This window comes from Theropithecus gelada, chromosome 9 (assembly GCF_003255815.1).
Source record: "Theropithecus gelada isolate Dixy chromosome 9, Tgel_1.0, whole genome shotgun sequence".
Classification (NCBI taxonomy): domain Eukaryota; kingdom Metazoa; phylum Chordata; class Mammalia; order Primates; family Cercopithecidae; genus Theropithecus; species Theropithecus gelada.
In genome coordinates, this window is record NC_037677.1 from 17903161 (window position 1) to 17923392 (window position 20232).

The 20232-nt window shown below is 39.0% G+C and overlaps 1 protein-coding gene across 5 annotated transcripts in view; it reads left to right on the forward strand.

Annotated features, from left to right (window-relative positions):
• Positions 1–20232, forward strand: part of ARHGAP12 (Rho GTPase activating protein 12) — a 124431-nt gene that overhangs the window by 15757 nt on the left and 88442 nt on the right. For all 5 annotated transcript variants that reach the window (XM_025397079.1, XM_025397080.1, XM_025397081.1 and 2 more), the window contains exons 2-3: positions 8294–8331; positions 9888–10642. In XM_025397079.1, coding sequence (XP_025252864.1) covers positions 9959–10642 — 684 coding nt within the window. In that variant the 5' untranslated portion in view covers positions 8294–8331; positions 9888–9958. The remainder of the gene's footprint in view (positions 1–8293; positions 8332–9887; positions 10643–20232) is intronic.

Consider the following 20232-nt stretch of genomic DNA (forward strand, 5'->3'; position numbering starts at 1 on the left):
GATGTTGAGCAGTTTTTTAAGTGCTTATTTGCCATCTGTGCGTGCGTATGTGGGTGTATGTGTGTGTGTATATATATAATTTTTTTTTTAGTGAGGTATCTGTTCAGATCTTTAGCTCATTTTAAAAGTGTAGTTGGTCTTACTGAGTTTTTAGAATTATTTGTATATTTTGCATGCAAGTCTGTAATCAGACTTGTATTTTGCAAATATTTTCTCTTAGTGTTTTTGTTCTTTTAACAGTGTCTTTCACAGAGGACAAATTGTTAACTTTAATAGAATACTAGCTTAATTTTTTCTTTGAAGGATCATAAATTTGGAGTATGGAAAAACTCATTGCCAAACTAAAGGTCATATTCCTTTTTGAATTGGAATATTTTCTTTCTTTTTTTTGTATTAAAATTATTTTTTAATATTGAGTAGATTTTGGGTAATGATAGTGGAGTTTTTTTCTTTTTTAAAAATTTTAAAATTTTAAGTAGAGGAAGTGTCTTCCTATGTTTCCCAGGCTGGGCTTAAACTCCTGTCCTCAAGCAGTCCTCTTGCTTTGGCCTCCCAAAGTGCTGGGATTATAGGTGTGAGTCACCATGCCTGGCCTGAAGTGGAATATTTTCTACACTCTTATAACAATCATTTTATAATTCTTATAACATTCTCTACATTTTTATAACAATCAAGAAAAAGTCATTAAGTCCACCCTATTTCTAAGACTTCATGGCACACATCTTTTAAACATACCCAATGCAAATGTCATTTTAGTTAAAACTTGCTTGCTTCCTTAGATGCTTCTGCTGTTGTTTCCTAATTTTTGTTTCAGATTTAAATTTTGGTTTTGAATTTGCTTTACCAGTTTACACTTGATTGTATTTCTGCCTGCTTTCCAGTTACCCAATTATTTCCCTTTTTTTTTTTTTTTTGAAACAGAGTCTCTCTCTATCGCTCTGTTGCCTAGGCTGTAGTGCAGTGGCTCAATGTGGGCTCATTGTAACCTCCGCCTCCCAGGTTCAAGGGATTCTCATGCCTCATCCTCCCCAGTAGCTGGGATTACAGGTGTGTGCCACCAAGCCCAGCTATTTTTTTTTTTTTTTTTGTACTTTTAGTAGAGACAGGGTTTCACCATGTTGGCCAGGCTGGTCTTGGACTCCTGGCCTCAGGTGATCCACCGGCCTCGACCTCCCATAGGTGTGAGCCACCACACCCAGCCTGATTATTTCTTCTATCCTTTTTGCTGTTTCTGTTTTTGCTATTTATTTATGGCCAGAATGGTTTATAATGTAAATCATTATACTTTCCTTGTCTTCTTTGATAGCCTACCTAAATTCAGATGAGAAATGTCTTATATTCTGCATCTGTTTTTTGTTATTTTAAACATTTTTTGTAGAGACATGGTCTCACTATGTTGCCCAGGCTGGTCTCAAACTCCTGGCCTCAAAAGATTCTCCCACATTAGCCTCCCAAAGATGTGAGCCTGTGTGCCCAGTCCTTCTTTTTTTTTTTTTTTTTTTTAAAGAAAACAGGGATCATTCATTAAGAAAAAAACCTGAAGTGCCTAATAATGGCCTGTGATTTTTGTTAAGTGTACAACTAACAGAAGTATTTGATGGAATGATTTCTTCTGCTGGAACTTAATGCTGGAATTGTTCTTTACTTTTTTGTTGTGCTCAAGATTAATTGATTTCTGTAGTAGGGTCCTGGTTAGGGATTATTAATTTTAAACAAGTACTTTAAAAATTACTCAGAGGATTTGATGCCAAGTTCAGTGTTTAAACTGGTAAAGTTTCTTAGTATTTTATGTGTTTGAAGCTATGTTAACATTTTATAGTTCACAGTATTAGCATTGCTAAATAGGTTATACATATCTGGACTGAACTTAAATTGTAAGCTCATTAATTAAGATACATTATGTTTCGGCTGGGCGTGGTGGCTCACACCTGTAATCCCAGCACTTTGAGAGGCCGAGGTGGGCGGATAACAAGGTCAGGAGTTCCAGACCAGCCTGACCAACATGGTGAACCCCTGTCTCTACTAAAACTACAGAAGTTAGCCAGGCATGGTGGTGGGTGCCTGTAGTCCCAGCTGCTCGAGAGGCTGAGGCAGGAGAATCGCTTGAACCTGGGAGGCGGAGATTGCAGTGAGCTGAGATGGCGCCGCTGCACTCCAGCCTGAGCGACAGAGCGAGACTCCATCTCTAAAAAAAAAAAAAAGATACATTATGTTTCTTTAATGTTTTGTTTATCTGTTTACTTTTTTTATTATACCTCTTAAACAGATTGGTTGGTTGAAACAGATGTCCTGGGGGAGGAAGACAACATTTGCTGAACTGTATGATTTTTGATAGGCTTCTTGGTAGTTTAAATGGGAAGAATATTTTAAAAATTGGCAGATAGAAGGGAGAAGGCTTTTAGATTATAAAATAGCATGATAGGAAATTTGAAACTGACTTGGGGACAGAGAAGTAAAATATATAAGCAGGCGTGTGTGTGTGTGTGCATGGGGTGGTTGTTGAAACATGAGGAAAAAGTGGCTGGAAAGGGAGGAGGAAGACTGGTAAGAGGCGTGAAAAGCTTGTATGGGCGTTTTTGAGATGGCTAAGAACAGCATCAGGGTGTAGCAGGCAGCAGATATGCAGACCTTGTGTATATTGGGAGTTGGGTACTTAGTTGTAAGTGTGTGGGATGAATATGGATGGAGGCGTGTGGTGGCGAGTATAGTATAGAATACATTTCAGTTCCAGGAGTGTTGTCCCTGGACAGCGTTGTATTTGATTGAGCAAACTTTTAACCAAAATACAAAATAGTAACAGGATAAACAGCGTTCAACTTTCTCTAAAGAACAGAGTCTACAGGTCTGGGGAACAGAGGAAGAAACAACCCCAAATTAAAACTGTAAAACTTTCTTTTAATACAGCTTATGTTTTTAAGTAAAAATAGCATAAATTATTCACCCATTTGCAGGTACTTTTACCTAGGTCTGAATTTTTAGTGTTACCCCATAATCACTTTAATTTTTTTTTTTCAGAGAATTTACCTGATTTTTGTCCTTTCCGTGAAGTTTAAGTTTCATCTTTTTAAACGTAAATTATTTCATGATTCCATTTCCACGTTCTCAGCACATTTAAAAAAAATTGATAACACTATATTTTTTATTGTGTACAATATAATGTTTTGAAGTATATATACATAGTGGAATGGCTAAATTTAGCTAATTAACAAATGCATTACCTCACATAGTTATCATTTTTGTGGTGAGAGCACACATCCACTCTCTTTACAGTTTTCAAGAATACAGTATATTGTCATTTACTGTAGTCACCTTGCTGTACAATAGGTCTCTTGAAATTTATTCCTCCTATTTGACTATAATTATGTGTCCTTTGACTAACATCTCAGCATTTCTCCCCTAGGCCCTTAGCCTCTGGTTACCACCATTTTATTCTCAATTTCTTCTTCTTTTTTTTTTTTTTTTTTGAGATGGAGTTTTGCTATTGTTGCCCAGCCTGGAGTGCAATGGCGCGATCTTGACTCACCACAACCTCTGCCTCTTGGATTCAAGCAGTTCTCCTGCCTCAGCCTCCCAAGTAGCTGAGATTACAGGCATGCGCCACCACGCCTGGCTAATTTTGTATTTTAAGTAGGGACGGAGTTTCTCCATGTTGGTCAGGCTGGTCTCGAACTCTCGACCTTAGGTGATCCACCCACCCCCGTTTCCCAAAGTGCTGGGATTACAGGCATGAGCCACTGCGCCCAGCCTCAGCTTCTATGAGATCAATTTTTTTAGATTCCACATATGAGTGAGACCATGTCGTGTTTGTCTTTCTGTGCCTTGCTTATTTCATTTAACATAATGTCCACTGGGTTCATTCCTATTGTTGCAAATGGCAGGATTGTCTTCTTTTTTATGGCTGAGTAGTATCCCATTGTGTGTATGTGTGTATGTACATACATATTTATCCTTTGATGGACCGTTAGATTAATTCTATATCTTGCCTATTTCAAGTACTGCTGCAGTAAACATGGGAGTGCAGATATCTCTTCACATACTGATTTCATTTCCTTAGGATATATGCCCAGTAGTGGAATTGGTGGATCATATAGTAGTTCCATTTTTAATGTTTTGGGGAGCCTCCATATTGTTTTCCTTTATGGCTGTACTAATTTTCATTAACACCAACAGTATGTAAAGATTCCCCTTTCTCCACATTCTCACCAGCTTATCTTTTGCCTTTTTTGATAACAGCCATTCTAACTGGGGTGAAGTGCTTTCTCATTGTGGTTTTGAATTGCATTTTCCTGATTAGTGATGTTGAGCATTTTTTTCTTACACTTTTTGACTATGTGTCTTCTTTTGAAGAACATCTGTTCAGGGCTTTTGCCCATTGTTTAATTGAATTATTATTATTATTATTTTTGTGCTATTGAGTTGATTCCTTATCCTTTTTGAATGTTAGCCCCTTGTCAGATGTATAGTGACATGCAGAGGAATGAAACTAGAACCTTGTTTCTCACCATATAGAACAATCATCTCAAAGTGGGATTAGAGAATTAAATATAAAACCTAAAACTGTGAACCTACTATAGAAAGAAAACATAGGGGAAATGCTTCATGACATCAGTCTGGGCAAAGACTTTTGAGTATGACCTCTAAAGCACAGGCAACGAAAGCAAAAATAGCAAATGGCATTATTGTTATTTTCTTAATAAAAAATTGTATTAGAAGCATTCAGAATTTTAACAAAACAGCTGCAGCTTTTTGTTTTTGCAGTTACAGAGTGGTATTTAGTTTAGTTAACAGAACAATTATTTCATGTAAACTGCATAGAGACAACAACTGAAGATGAAACTACCATCCCCATATGTAACTGATTTGTGCTGTGCACCAAGTACCTTTAAATTTCCCTTCCATTTTATAACCCTCATACTATACCAAGAAGGTTAGTGGCTATTGAAAATACCGCCAGGACAGGACTATCTAAAGACATGTTTGGTAGTGTATTAACTGTACAAAAAAAGACACTGTACACTTCGAAAACAAAAATATACAGCCTTACATTTCGATTTTTTCTTCCAAAAAAAAAAAAAATCCTGCTAGAACCAACTGATTTGTCATCATCATGTTTATCTTTATTTTCCTGCTCTTCCTCATTCTCTTCATTTTCCTCATCTTCATTCTTTTTCTTGCTTTTTTTTTTATTCCAGCCTTGATGACTCCTGTTTCTTTTCGCATCAGGCTTTCCTTTAGCTTGGTATGCAGCAATATCCTTCTTGTATTTCTCCTTCAGCTTCACAACCATCTTTCCGTAAGGTTGCTTGTCCTCTGCAGCAATGTCATCTGCATCTCTCCCAGTTTCTTTGCAATATATCCAGTGGATAGGCCAGGATGTTTACCTTTGATTTTTGGCCCATACTCAGAAAGGAACAAGAAAAAGACCAAACAAAGTAGGCCCCTTAGCTGCATTGGGATCCTTGAACTTCTATTTTGTTTTCCCTTTAGGAGGGATGTAGGTTTTCATTTCTCTTTCATAATGGGCCAGGTTTGTCTTTCCCTGTCTTCACATTTTCCCTTCTCTTGAGCAAACATGGTTTTCCACCTCTTTGAGCACTTCTTAGAAGACCCTTAGAAGCTGACTGAAGCATCTGGGTGCTGCTGCTTGTGCTCCTCCTGGCAAGTTTGCACAAATAATGTGTATGATGACATTTTGTCTCTTGACTTCTTTGGATTTTTGCCCATATTCAGTTATTTTTCCTCAGCAAGGCATAGAGCTGCTCAGTGCCTCTCTGGCTCACACTTGCCCTGGTGTTGTTTCTGTGGAGCTCAGTGTATGCTGACACATGGGATTACATCAAACGGAGATGCTTCTGTGTGGCAAGGGAAACAGCCAACAGAATGAAGAGACGACCTATATAATGGGAGAAAATATTTGTAAACTATACGTCTAACAAGGGGTTAATATTTTCATTCTTTCTGAATCAATAATTTATAATAAGTTTTTTTCTTTCATTTTTATGTGGCTTTTCCTAGACCTTGGATTGTAACATGTAGTTCCTGCTATGTGGCTTTCGGCATGTTTATAATTTTAATAGTTTCTCTTGGAGCTTCGCAACCTGTTTCCCCACCCTTCACCCCAGTATTGACTAGAAATCTATCTCAGCTCTTACTCTTTATCCCATTGTGTCCACTCTTGCTCATTTTACTTGCCTTGGTATCTAACCACCTTTTCTGTAGAGATACCTTTTGACCACTTCTCCATCTCTTTTGCCCTCCTACTTCTCATTACCTTTAACTAAAACTCTGGATTGGATGTCTCATGTTGAACACAGTGAAACTGACTTCCTTATCTTTCTCCCTAACTCCTCCTTCATACTTACCTTTGTAGTCACTGGGGAAGGGATAGTCATAAAGCCTGGCAGTGAAAGAGATTGAATGTGGACTGACCTTTAACCCATTGTTCCCCAGCCCCACAGTTCCTCTCCCACTAGTGTGAAACCATACAGCTCACTTGTTATTCTTCATCCTTCTTTTCTCCATTCTTACGGATAAATGTCTAACTATAGTATGTACGAGCTGCTGTAACCTTTTGAAAAGTAGCTGCCTATTCCCTCACTCATCTCTGCATCTTCAAAGATATTTCTTAAGTTATTTTATTACTTTCCTGGAAAAAAATCACCTAAGGATAAGCAGTTCAGTGTAAAATTTTGAAAAGTTGTGAACATTTTGTATAGGTAAAGGATCAAAGCACATAGTGACTAGTGTTCTGGTAATGCATGACAGTAACAACTGAGCATCTGAAAGGTCAGAATTCCTGTTTACTGTGATGGGAGATACCATGGGGTGAGCATATTTGGCAGAGCTCAGGTAGGGTAGAGATGGGAATTCATTTTGGATGTGATAAGTTTGAGGTGTTTATTGGACCACCAAGTAGATTTGGTTATTATGTATCAATAGTCTTTTTTAATCTGGAAGAATCCCCCTCCATTGATAGTACTTTTTTGAAGAGTTCAGGTCTGTTGTCTAATAGAATGTCTGACATTCTGGATTTGTTTGATTGTTTTCTAGTAATTGCTTAAGGTGAAACATGCTTTTGACAAGAATATAACGTAGGTGGCATTGTATATGTTTTATTGCATCACATAGGAGGCATATCTTGTCAGCTCGCATTAGTGCTGTTTGATCATTTGGTTAAGCTTGTGCCACCACATCTCTCCATTGTTAAGGTATTTTACCCTATTTAATATTAGTAAGTAGGCTGGGTGTGGTCGCGCCTGTAATCCCAGTACTTTGAGAGGCAGAGGTGGGTGGATCACATGAGCCCAGGAGTTTAAGACCAACCTGGGCAACATGGTGGAACCTCATCTTTAAAAAAATACAAAAATTAGTAGGGTGTGGTGGTGTGCAACTGCAGTTCCGCTACTCAGGAGGCTGAGGTGGGAAAATTACTTGAGCCCAGGAGGTGGAGGTTGCAGTGACCCACGATTGTACGGCTGCACTCCAGTCTCTGTGACAGGGTGAGACTGTGTCTCAAAAATAAATAGGCGGGTGCGGTAGCTCATGCCTATAATCCCAGCACTTTGGGAGGCTGAGGCAGGCCGATCACCTGAGGTCAGGAGTTTGAGACCAGCCTGGCCAACATGGTGAAACCCCATCTGTCATAAAAATGCAAAAATTAGCTAGGCATGGTGGCTTATACCTGTAATCCCAGCTACTTGGGAGGTTGAGGCAGAAGAATTGCTCGAACCCGGGAGGCGGAGCCTGCAGTGAGCCAAGATCGTGCCACTGCACTCCAGCCTGTGTAACAGAGACTCTTGTCTCAAAAAATAAATTAATTAAGATAAAAAAATAAAATAATTAGAAAGTAATCAGGGGACAAATGTGTTAGGACACCTAATAACTTTTACCATATGTTTTTATTCTCTTTACTCATTCAGTACATACACTTGAAAAACAGTTCTTTCGTCTTAACAGTTTTATAGTAGAAGAGTTGTTTCTTATATGATCAGAAGTTTAGAAAGATGCTTGTCAGAATGAAAAATAAGGGAAAAAATGAAATTGAGACAGTATGGAAGTACAGTGGGAGAGGGCAGTGGTAAAGCCAACCTCAGTGGCTGTTGGTGGTTGTGTTTGCATGTGTTTGGAGGGTGGTGCTGACCACAATCTTGATGTATAAAACTTTCCTGGTTCCTTATGGCTGTTATAAAAAAGGTTTTGCTTTTAAAAATGTAAGCAGCATTATATTCTTAGTCTTACTTCAGCGATCTTGGTTTGAGTTAATGAACTTTTTTTTTTTTTTTTTTTTTTACAGATTTAAATTGATACTGGTGTACATCTCCTTGTTCAAAGGTAATTTTTTAGTTTTTAAAACTGTATTGTATTAAATTTATTAGTCAAGTAGTTTGTCTAGAAAGTAAATTTCAGTTACTACAATTGTATCAGTGACTGACTGACCACCTGGCCTTATAGGCTTTTCGTCATAGAGAAGATTGTTATCCTCAGGAGAATGATGGTTACTACACCTGTAGTGTACAATAATATGCTCAGTACTTGTTCGCTATAGAAAATTAGTAGATTGTTATGGAGCCTTGGGTTTACACATTTTTGGTAAATCTCAGTTTGCCTTAGGATCCTTGAGCATTGGGTTGAATGTATTAGTTTCCTAGGGCTGCTGTAACAAATACTACAAACTGGGGTGCTTAAACAGCAGACATGTATTTTTATTCTCTCACTGGTCTGGAGGCTAGAAGTCCAAAATCAGTTTTGGCAGGGCCATGCTCCCTCGGAAGGCTCGGGGGGAGAATCCTGCTTTCGTCACCCCTGCCTGGCTGCTGCTGGTTGCCAGCAGTCCTTGGTGTTCCTTGGCTTTTAGCTGCTTCACTCCACTCCAGTTTCTGCCTTTCTCTTCAGATGGTCTTCTCCCTCTGTAGCTTTCCTCTCTGTAAATCTCCTTCTCCTTTTTTTCTTTTTTATTTTGAGACAAAGTCTCACTCTGTCACCCAGGTTGGAGTGCAGTGGCGGGATCTTGGCCCACCACAACCTCAAACTCCTGGGCCCAGGAGATCCTTCCACCTCGGCTTCCCAAGTAGCTGGGACTATAGGTGCATGACATCACACCCAGCTGATTTTTGTAATTCATGTAGAGGCAGGGTTTCGCCATGTTGGCCAGGCTGGTCTCAAACTCCTGGGCTCAAGCCGTCCACCTGCCTCAGCCTCCCAAAGTGTTGGGATTACAGGTGTAAACCACTGTGCCCTTAATCTCCCTCTCCTTATAAAGGCACCAGTCATTGGATTTTGGGGCCCACCCTAATCGAGTATGACCTTGTCTTAACTTGGTTACATCTGCAAAGACCCTCTTTACAAATAAAGTCACAGATCCTGGGGTTAGGACTTGAACTATCTTTTGGGGGAACACAATTCATCCCCAACAGGTGGGAACTGGCTCATGCTGTAGTGATATGAGGATGCAGTGATCATTTAAACCCATAATGCTGTGTTCTAGGAGGTACTAAAATATTTTGGAATTGGTATAGAAATGAAAGTAAATGCATATTAGTTGTTATTAGTGAACTTTTCTAAGAAGGTGAAGGAGGTTTGAGGGAGTCATGAAAGGAAGGAAAGTTTTTCTCAACTCTTGTGTCTACCTAATTAGTGTATATTTACTGTTCCAGTTATTGGCTTTTGTTTTGGTCATAAGTGACTGAAAAATGTAGATTACAGTTAGAATGAAAGTGTTTTTAATGTGGCAGTGCATATGATATTAGTCACATGTTTGCTTTTTGGGGTTTGAGATTTGAAGTAATGTTCTTTAAATGGCCTATACTGTATGATGCTTGTGAGTAAATACCAAATCCAGATTGCATTAACTTTTTTCTTCATTCTCTTCCTCCATTTAAATAAAACAGCTATATTCATCCAACAACTCATAAAGCCATAATGTGGTATAACATCCTTTTTGAGAGGTGAACATTATTGAATGAAAATGGCTGACAGAAGTGGGAAGATTATTCCAGGACAAGTGTATATTGAGGTGGAATATGATTATGAATATGAAGCAAAGGATAGAAAGATTGTGATAAAACAAGGGGAGCGGTACATCTTGGTGAAAAAGACCAATGATGACTGGTGGCAAGTCAAGCCGGATGAAAACTCCAAAGCGTTTTATGTGCCAGCCCAGTATGTGAAAGAGGTCACGCGCAAAGCTCTAATGCCACCTGTTAAGCAGGTAGCTGGTCTACCAAATAACTCCACGAAAATAATGCAGAGTTTGCATCTTCAGAGATCAACAGAAAATGTGAACAAATTGCCTGAGCTTTCAAGTTTCGGAAAGCCGTCGTTGTCTGTTCAAGGAACAGGTCTTACTCGTGATGCCAATCAAAATTTTGGACCCAGTTATAATCCAGGTCATACTGTCAACCTAAGCCTGGACCTGACCCATAATAACGGAAAGTTTAACAATGACTCACATTCTCCTAAAGTTTCCAGCCAGAATAGGACACGCTTATTTGGTCATTTTCCCGGTCCAGAGTTCTTGGATGTAGAGAAAACTAGCTTCTCCCAGGAACAATCTTGTGATTCCGCAGGAGAAGGCTCTGAAAGAGTACATCAAGATTCTGAATCTGGTGATGAACTTAGCAGCAGCTCCACTGAACAGATAAGGGTAAGATTAAAAATAGAATGAGGAAACACTTTGTACCACCCTAGTGAAAATATTATAGTTTTTCTTTTAATTGAAATATTTATAAGAGTTAAGACTTGTTTTGCTTTGTATTTTCAGAGTACATGGGTTCTATCCTGATTTAAAGATCTAGAAAATATGTGAAATAACTTGTGGAGTTCATAAAGGGTCACTTTTTGGTTTTCATAATTATTCTTATACCATAACAGGACTAGATCTACTTTAAGTGTGGAAACTTCTTTTTCCCTTTTCTCTATTGATTATGTATAAGGCAGAGGGAATTTACTTAATTTACTCAGTGATGATATTTCTTCTAATAGAAAAAATTTTTACTGTTTTCTACCTGTACCCATTTTGACTTGTTTCCAAGAGGTCTTTAGGTAATAATTGGTTATCTGAGGAAAGATGTCATTGGAATATTAACTGCTAACTTTTGTCTTAAGTGTCTAAGTATCTACAGTTGATTTCACTGAATATTAGCCTGGAAAAATTTTTCTGTGTTCCTGGTTCGTTTTTTTTTTTTTTTTTTAAAGACAAGGTCTTGCTCTGTCCCCCAGGCTGTAATGCAGTGGAACAGTCATGGGTCACTGCAGCCTCGACCTCCTGGGCTCAAGCGATCTTCTCACCTCAGCTTCCCCAGTAGCTGGCACTACAGGTGTGTGCTGCCACACCCAGCTAATTAAAAAAAAATTTTTTTTTTAGAGACAGGGTCACACTATGTTGCCCAACCTGGTCACTTCCTGGCTCAAGTGATCCTTCTGTCTTGGACTCCCAGAGAGCTGGGATTACAGGTGTGTGCCACTGTACCTGGCTTTTTGTTTTTCTTTTTAAACCTTTCTTTTGAGATTAGATCTATGTCATTTTGTTTCTCGAGTGAAGACATTTTAAAAGTACCTACATGAAATTGAAACTTGAATATATTTTGGAAAGTGTAACTTTAGGTAAATTTAAAAATTAATGAGTTTTTGGCCTGAAGCTCTGTTGTAAGATTATCCATCAAGTCTGTGAATAATTGTGAGGTGTGCCCTTAGGTGTGGTCTGATTGTTATGGAAGTATATTATTTCTGTAGGTTGTAATTTTTCTTGTGACATTTTGGAGTGGAAATAGGAAAAAGGGAAGACTCTAGAAAAACTTCTAGTGTTGGAGATCAAGGAAGCTACGTGAAGTAGCTCTGTCAGTTTATCATCGTGTGTCTTAGTAAGTTTTTGTTCAGTCTTTATGTGATACTCTGACATAGAATATATAGTCTTTCCTGGAATTTTTCTATATATAGCCCCTCAGGGAACTAATGGGCCTTAGGAAAGACGCAGGATTCCATCCAGCCATCACCACAATTTCACACTTCAAATTACATTTTATATTTATGTACACATGCAATCCTATGTTTTTTTCATTACAGTCATCTTAAGTTCACTGCCCTGGAGTTCCATGGCTCCTAACCTCTCTTGGGGCCTTAACACTGTTTGGAAATCCTATTAGATTTCTCCAGTCAGCCCTCTTCCTAACTCTCCATGGCAGCTGTTTCAGACCTTCTCCATTTTCCTTAGTTCTCTGATTCACTTACTTTCCCCTGCTTTCATGAGAAGATAACCTTGCCTTCCACTTTACAGCAAATAAGAAAGCCATGGGTTGGAAACTACTTCAGCTTTGGGGAGCACGTGGTTCATAGTACTGGCTTTAGATTGGAATCTGGTTCTATATCACTTGCCAGCTGTGTGATAATTGGGGAAAATTACTGAACCTCTCTGTGTTTTAGTTTCTTCATTTAAAAATGGGAGTCACAGTGTTCTTGAGGCACATAATACATGCATTATGTATCTATTGATGTTTAATAAACTACCCCCAATTCAAGTGGCTTAAAATAGTAAACATTACCACTTGGTTCCTGTGAGTCACTAAATCAGAAGCAGCTTAATTGGGTGATTTTGAAGGCTAGGGGTGTCTCCTGAGGTTGGGGCTGGAGGGGCTGCTTCTGAAGATGGCTCACTCATGTGGGACTGGTTGGGCCTCTTCATAACTGCTTGTGTGTTGTTTCTAGTTTTCTTCAGATGGAGCAGAGAGAACGTGGTAGACACTGCACTGTCCTTTAGTCCTCATCTTAGAAATTGCTCACTGTCATATCCTATTGATTGTGCAGTTCAGCCCTGTTCTGTGTGGGAGGAGACTGTACAGGGGTGTGCATATCAGGATTTGAGAATCATTGAGGAGCCTCCTTGGAGACTGACTATAAGTATGCCATAAAATATAGCTGCTATTATTATTGTTGTTACTTGTGTTATTATTTCCACCATCAGATCTATAAATACACTTGTATCAGTAGTCCTCTTTTCCCCCAGTACAAGTGTTTCCTGTGCAGTCAAAGAACATTCTCTTCATATTCACTCTTCCCACATTTCACACACCTTATGCCAAAGATTATAGTATTGTGCTCATATGGTTTTAAACTTGTTGTTTGTCAACTGTTTTCAGCATTTGCATTTGCTCATGTTTTTCTCATCTTTTTTTTTTTTTGAGACGGAGTCTCACTCTGTCGCCCAGGCGGGAGTGCAGTGGCCGGATCTCAGCTCACTGCAAGCTCCGCCTCCCGGGTTTACGCCATTCTCCTGCCTCAGCCTTCCGAGGAGCTGGGACTACAGCTCTTCTTCAACTCCACCTTCCCCTCAGAGCATCTTTTATCTTCCTTTACCTTTATTGGCGACCCCCGGAAAGACTGATACGTATTTGCTTTTCTGCACTTCCTCATTTCCCACTCACTTGGTAACCTTTCCAGTGTGGTTTCTGGCTCCACCACACCACCCAAACTGTTTCTGCTAAAGATACTCATGGTTTCATTGTTGATACATTTACAAGGTGGTTAAAAGAATTTTAGTGTGTGCCTGTAGTTCCAGCTATTCAGGAGGCTGAGGTGGGAGGATCACTTGAGGCCAGGAGTTTGGGACCAGCCTGAGTGATATAGTGAGACCTCATCTCTGAAAAACAAAAACCAAAAAACCCCACAAAATTTTATACATAATTAATACAATTATCACAGCCAACAAGATTAATAATCAGATGCCAAATTTAAATAATTTTTTATTCAGGCACAGCAAGGGTGTAAATATTACTAATGTAAGTGTATGACTTGATGAATTTTTACTTATGTATACACTCTGTAACCAGTCTCGAGCCCCTTCCCTGTCAGTATCCACACCCTCAGCTCCTATGTCTTTCTTAGGAGGTTTTCATTTTTCTGACTTATATCACCACTGATCAGTCTTCTTTAATTAAACTTTTCATTTTGAGATAATTGTAGATTCATAAGCAGTTGTAAGAAATAATTTGGAGGCCGGGCATGGTGGCACATGCTTGTAATCCCAGCACTTTTGAGAGGCCGAGGTGGGAGGATCACCTGGGCCCAGGAGTTTGAAACTAAATTGGGAAACATGGCGAAACCATCTCCACAAAAAATACAAAAATTAATTGGGTGTGGTGGCATGTGCCTGTAGTCCTGGCTACTTGGGAGGCTTAGGTGGGAGGATCATTGGAGCCCAGGAGGCAGAGGTTGCAGTGACCTGAGATTGCACTGTTGCACTCCAGCTTGGGCAACAGAGTGAGACCCTGTCTCAAAATAGTAATAATTTGGACAGGTCTGTTGTACCCTCTATCCGGTTACTTTTAATGGTAACATCTGGCAAAACTATACTGTAATGTCACGATCAGGGGTTTCATGTTGGTACAGTTAATATGCTGAGCATTTCCATCACCACAGGAATCCCATATGTTGCCCTTTTATAACCATAACCAATTCCCTCCCACCTTAACTCTCCTTAACCCTGATCACCACTCATCTGTTTTCCATTGCTATAATTTTGTCATTTGAAGAATTTTATATAAATGGAATCCATACCTTTGGAGATTGGCTTTCATTCAGCATAACTCTGTAGATTGGTCCAGGCTGCTGTGTGTTATCAGTAGTTTGTTCTTTTTGTTGCTGAGTAGTGTTCTATGCTATGGATGTAGCATAGTTTATTTAACCATTTATCCATAAAAGAATGTCTAGGTTGTTTCCAGTTTTTGGCTGTTGCAAATAAAACTGCTATAAACATTTCTGTACAGGTTTTTATGTGTATATAACTTTTCATTTCTTTGGGGTAAATGCCCACAAGTATAATTGCTGTTCATAAAGTAGTTGCATGGTTAGTTTTTAGGAAATAATCCAAGTGTTTTTACAGAGTGACTGTATCATTTTAAATTCCCACCAGCAATGTATGAGTATCCGGTTCCTCTGTGTGCTCACCAGCATTTGGTGTTGTCACTATTTTTTTATTTTAGCCATTCTGATAGGTGAGTAATGATGTCTCATTTTGATTTTGATGTACATTTCTCTAATGGCTACTGACGTTGAATGTGTTCTCATGTATTTATTTGCCATTGGTAAATCCTCTTCATTGAAATGTTTCTGCATGTCCTTTGCCCATTTTCTTTTTTTTTTTTTTTTTTTTGTTGAGACGGAGTCTCGCTCTGTCGCCCAGGCTGGAGTGCAGCTCACTGCAAGCTCCGCCTCCCGGGTTCACGCCATTCTCCGGCCTCAGGCTCCCGAGTAGCTGGGACTACAGGCGCCTGCCACCTCGCCCGCCTAGTTTTTTGTATTTCTTAATAGAGACGGAGTTTCACCGTGTTAGCCAGGATGGTCTCGATCTCCTGACCTCGTGATCCGCCCGTCTCAGCCTCCCAAAGTGCTGGGATTACAGGCTTGAGCCACCGCGCCCGGCCATATTGCCCATTTTCTAATTGGATTTTTTTTTTTACTGTTGAATTTTGATAGCTTTTTTTTTTTTGTACATAGTTTAGATACTGGCCATTTGCCAAATATATGGTTTGCAGATATTTTCTCCCAGCATGTAGCTTGCCTTTTCATCTTTTTAACAGTGTCTTTGCAGAGCACAAGTTTTTAACTTTGATGAAGTCTTGGTTATTGGTTTTTCCTTGTGTGGAATCATGGTTTTGTGTTAAGTCTAAGAACTAGTTTTAACTTTGTTGAAGTCCAGTTCATCAGTTTTTCCTTTTATAGATCATGCTTTTATATCAAGTATAAGAACTCTAGCTATATTAGGCTTCTCCAGAGAAATAGAACTGATAAGGGTATATGTGTGTGTGTATATAGTCATGTACCACATAATGACATTTCAGTCAATGATGGACTGCATCTGTGATGACAGTACCAGAAGATAATAATACTGTATTCTTACTGTTCATTTCTATGTTTAGATACACAAATACCATTTTGTTCCAGTTGCCTACATTATTCGGTACAATAATATGTTATACAAGTTTGTAGCCTAGGAGCAATAGGCTGTACCATCTAACTTAGGTGAATAGTAGGCTGTACCATCTCATTTTGTGTAAGAACACTCTGTGATGTTTGCCCAAAGATGAAATTGACTGTTATATTTCTCAGAAAATATCCCCATCGTTAAGTGATGCATGAAGTCCAGAATTTGCAGGGTGGATGGGCAGGTTAGAGACTCAGGGAAGAGCTGATGCACTTCAAATCGATAGGCTGTCTGGTGGCAGAATTTCTTCTTGCGTGAGGTAGGTCAGTCTGTTGTTCTATTCAGGCCTTCATTTGATTGGATGAGACCCACCTACATTCTGGGGAGCAATCTGCTTTACTCTCAGTCCACATTTAAAAGTGTTAATTTCATCCAAAAAAAAAAAATCACTGTCACAGAAACTTTCAGAATAATGGAAATATCTGGGTACTGTGGCCCAGCCCATTTGACACATACGGTTAACCATCACAGAAGCCTTAGATCCTGAATGCTTTCTTATTTTTTTTTTTAAGTTTATAGTTTCGCATTTTATGTTTGAATTTGTGATCCATTTTGAGTTTAATTTTTTTTTTTTTTTTTTTTTTGAGATGGGGTCTTACTCTGTCACCTAGGCTGGAGTGCAGTGGCACAATCGTAGCTCATTACAACCTTGAACCCCTGAGCTCAAGTGATCTTCTCAGCTTCATGAGTAGTTGGGACTACAGGCATGTGCCACCATGCCCAGCTAGTTTATAATTTTTTTGTAGAGAGAGAGTTTCACTGTGTTGTCCAGGCTAGTCTTGAACCCCTGGCCTCAAGTGATACTCTTGCCTCAGCCTCCCAATGTGTTGGGATTATAGGCTTGAGTCACTGTGCCTGTGCCTGGCCATGAGTTTAATTTTTATATAAGGTGTGAGCCTTAAGATTTTTTTTGGCCTATGGATTTCTAATTATTATAGTACCACTTGTTGAAAAGGCTGCCTTTCCTCCAATAAATTGTCTTCTACCTTCGTTAAAAATAATTTGGGCTCCTTTGTGTGGGTCTGTTTCTGGGTCTTCTATTTTGTTTCATTCATATATGTCTCTTTAATACCATGCAGTTTTATTTACCATAGTTATATAATAAGTCACGAAATCAGATAAACTGATTCCTCTCACTTATTCTTCTTTTTCAAAATTGTTTTAGCTATTGTGGTAGGCTGAATAATACTTACCAAAGATAATAGGTCTTAATCCCTGGAACCTGTGATGTTACCATAATTGGGAAAGGGATTTTTGCAGTCGTGATTAAGTTAAGGATCTTGACAAGATTATCCTAAACCCTCCATGTAATCACAAATGTCTTTATAAGAGAGAGGTAGAGGGCACTGCACACAGAGAAGGCTATGTGAAGAAGAAACAGAGATTTGAGGATGCTGGCCTTCAAGATAGGAATGATGTGGCCGCGAGCCAAGGAATGCCAGCAGCCACCAGAAGCTGGAAGAAGCAAAGAAGGAATTCTTCTCTAGAGCCTCTGGTATACACATACTGGAGCATCAGAATTGTTAACTTGTACTTCTGTGGAATATGACTTTATCAACTAGAATAAAGTGTTTATAGTACTAGAATATAGTAACTTTAGTTTTACAGATTCTACACATTTTCAAAGCTTTTGAGATTAGCACCTTTTCCCTCATCCTGGTTTATGGAGGTAGTTTCAAACTTTTGTTTTTTTTTTTTTTTTGAGACCAGGTTTTTGCTTTGTCACCCAAGTACAGTGATGTGATCTCGCCTCACTGCAACCTTCCACCTCCCGGGCTCACGTGATCCTCCTGCCTCAGCCTCCCGAGTAGCTGGGACTAGGCACCCACCACCATTCCCAGCTTATTTTTTTGTATTTTTAGTAGCGATGGGGTTTCATCATGTTGACCAGGCAGGTCTCAAATTCCTGATCTCAAGTGATCCGCCCGCCTCTGTCTCCCAAAGTGCTGGGATTACAGGCATGAACCACTGAGTCCAACTAGTTTCTTTCTTTTTTTTTTGAGACTGATTCTTGCTGTCACCCAGGCTGGAGTGCAGTGGTGCAATCTTGACTCACTGTGGTCTCTGCCTCCCAGGTTCAAGTGATTCTCCTGCCTTAGGTTCCCCAGTAGCTGGGATTACAGGCGCGCACCACCATGCCCAGCTAATTTTTTGTATTTTTAGTAGAGATGGAGTTTTGCCATGTTGGCCAGGCTGGTGTCGAACTCCTAACCTCAAGTGATCAGCCCGCCTCAGCCTCAAAGTGCTGGGATTACAGGCTTGAGCTGCTGAGCCTGGCCCAGTTTCATACATTTTTAATAAAGTTAGGTTGTTTTGTCATAGTCTGCATTCTGTCCTGGAATTCCCGACCCACCTCAAATGCCTACATTAAAAACAAAATTTGCATACGTTGAGGCTCATTCATTGTGTGGTAAACTTAAATGGGTTTTGACAGATGCACAATATTGGGTATCCACAATTACAGCACCATACAGGATTTTATAGAGCAAAAGTTTTCAATTTTAATAAAGTACAAAACTAAACAGTTATTTCTCTCATGGATCATATTTTTACTGTTGTATGTAAAAACTCATTGCCAAACCAAAAGTCACCTAGATTTTTCTGTTTCACTTCTAGAATTTTTATAGTTTTTCACCTTAAATATAGGCCTGTGATCCGTTTTTAGTTAATTTTTTGTGAAAGGTGTAAGGTCTTTAGGTTCATTTTCTTTGCATATGTCCATCTAATTGTTTCACCACCGTTTGTTGAAAAAGACTTTTCTTTCTCCATGGAATTGACTTCATTTCTTTGTCAAAGATCAAGTGACTGTATTTTGTGGGTATGTCTGTGAACTTTTTATTCTGTTCCATTGATCTCTTTGTCATTCTTTTGTTAATACCATGCTGTCTGGATTAATGTAGCTTTATAGTAAGTGTTGAAAGTAACTAATGTGTGTCTTCCTACTTGGTTGTACTTCAGTATTGTGTTGACTGTTCTTTTACTTTTCCATGTAAGGTTTAAATTTCACTTCGTCCATATCTACAAAATAGTTTGTTGGGATTTTGATTGGAATTGAGTTGAATCTACAGATCAAATTGGAAACAATTGACATCTTAACACTATAGTCTTGTAATTCATGGACAAGGACTGTGTCTTCATTTATTTAGACTGTTTTTGATAACATTCTTTAGAGTTTTGTAGTTTTCTGTACCCTTTAGCTATCACCCCACTGTCGTCTGTGGTTCCCGGCACCAAGCAACCATTAATCTACTGTCTATCTCTATAGATTTTCTGATTCTGGACCTTTTATTTTAGTGGAATCATATTTACATGATCTTTTGTGACTGCTTTCTTGCACTTAACTAAATGTTTTCAGTGTTCAGCCATGTTGTAGCATGTATCAGTACTGCATTCCTTTTCGTGTTGGAATAATATTGTATTGTTTATCCATATGCCACTTTTGGAACGTTTTGATTGTTGCCACCTTTTTTGGCTAGTATGAATATTTCTGCTATAAACGTCTGTGGATGTGTTTTTGTTTGTTTTTTGTTACACAATTTTATTGTTGTGGGAACATCATAGAGTGTACTTACACAAACCTAGATGGTCTATCCTCCTACACACCCAGGGTAGATGGTGTAGCCCATTGCTCCTAGGCTAACAAACCTGTACAGCATGTGACTGTCCTGAATACTGTAGGCAATTATAACACAGTGCTAAGTATTTGTGTATCTAAACATAGAAAAGGTACAGCAAAAATACAGTATTATAATCTTATGGGACCACATTTGTGTATGTGGTCCACTATTGACTAAAATGTTATTCAGCGTATGACTGCATATAAAAATGCAATTGAGCCAGGCTCGGTGGCTCACGCCTGTAATCCCAGCGCTTTGGGAGGCCAAGGTGGGTAGATCACGAGGTCAAGAGATCAAGACCATCCTGGCGATGTCTGTGGACATGTTTTTATTTCCGTAGAGTAGATACCTAGGAGTGGAATTGCTGGGTCATGGGGTAAATGTATGTCTAACTGTTTGAGGAACTGCCAGAGTGTTTTCCAAGGTAGCTGTACCATTTTACACTCCCACCAGCAGTGCATTAGGGTTCCAGTTTTTCCACATCCTTGTCAATACTTTTTATTATCTGGCTTTTTGCTTATGGTTATTCTAGTGAGTAGGAAGTGTCTGATTGTGGTTTTAATTTGCATTTGCCTCATGATTAATAATGTTGAGCATCTTTTCATATGTTCATTTGCTATTTATATATTTTCCTTGGAGACA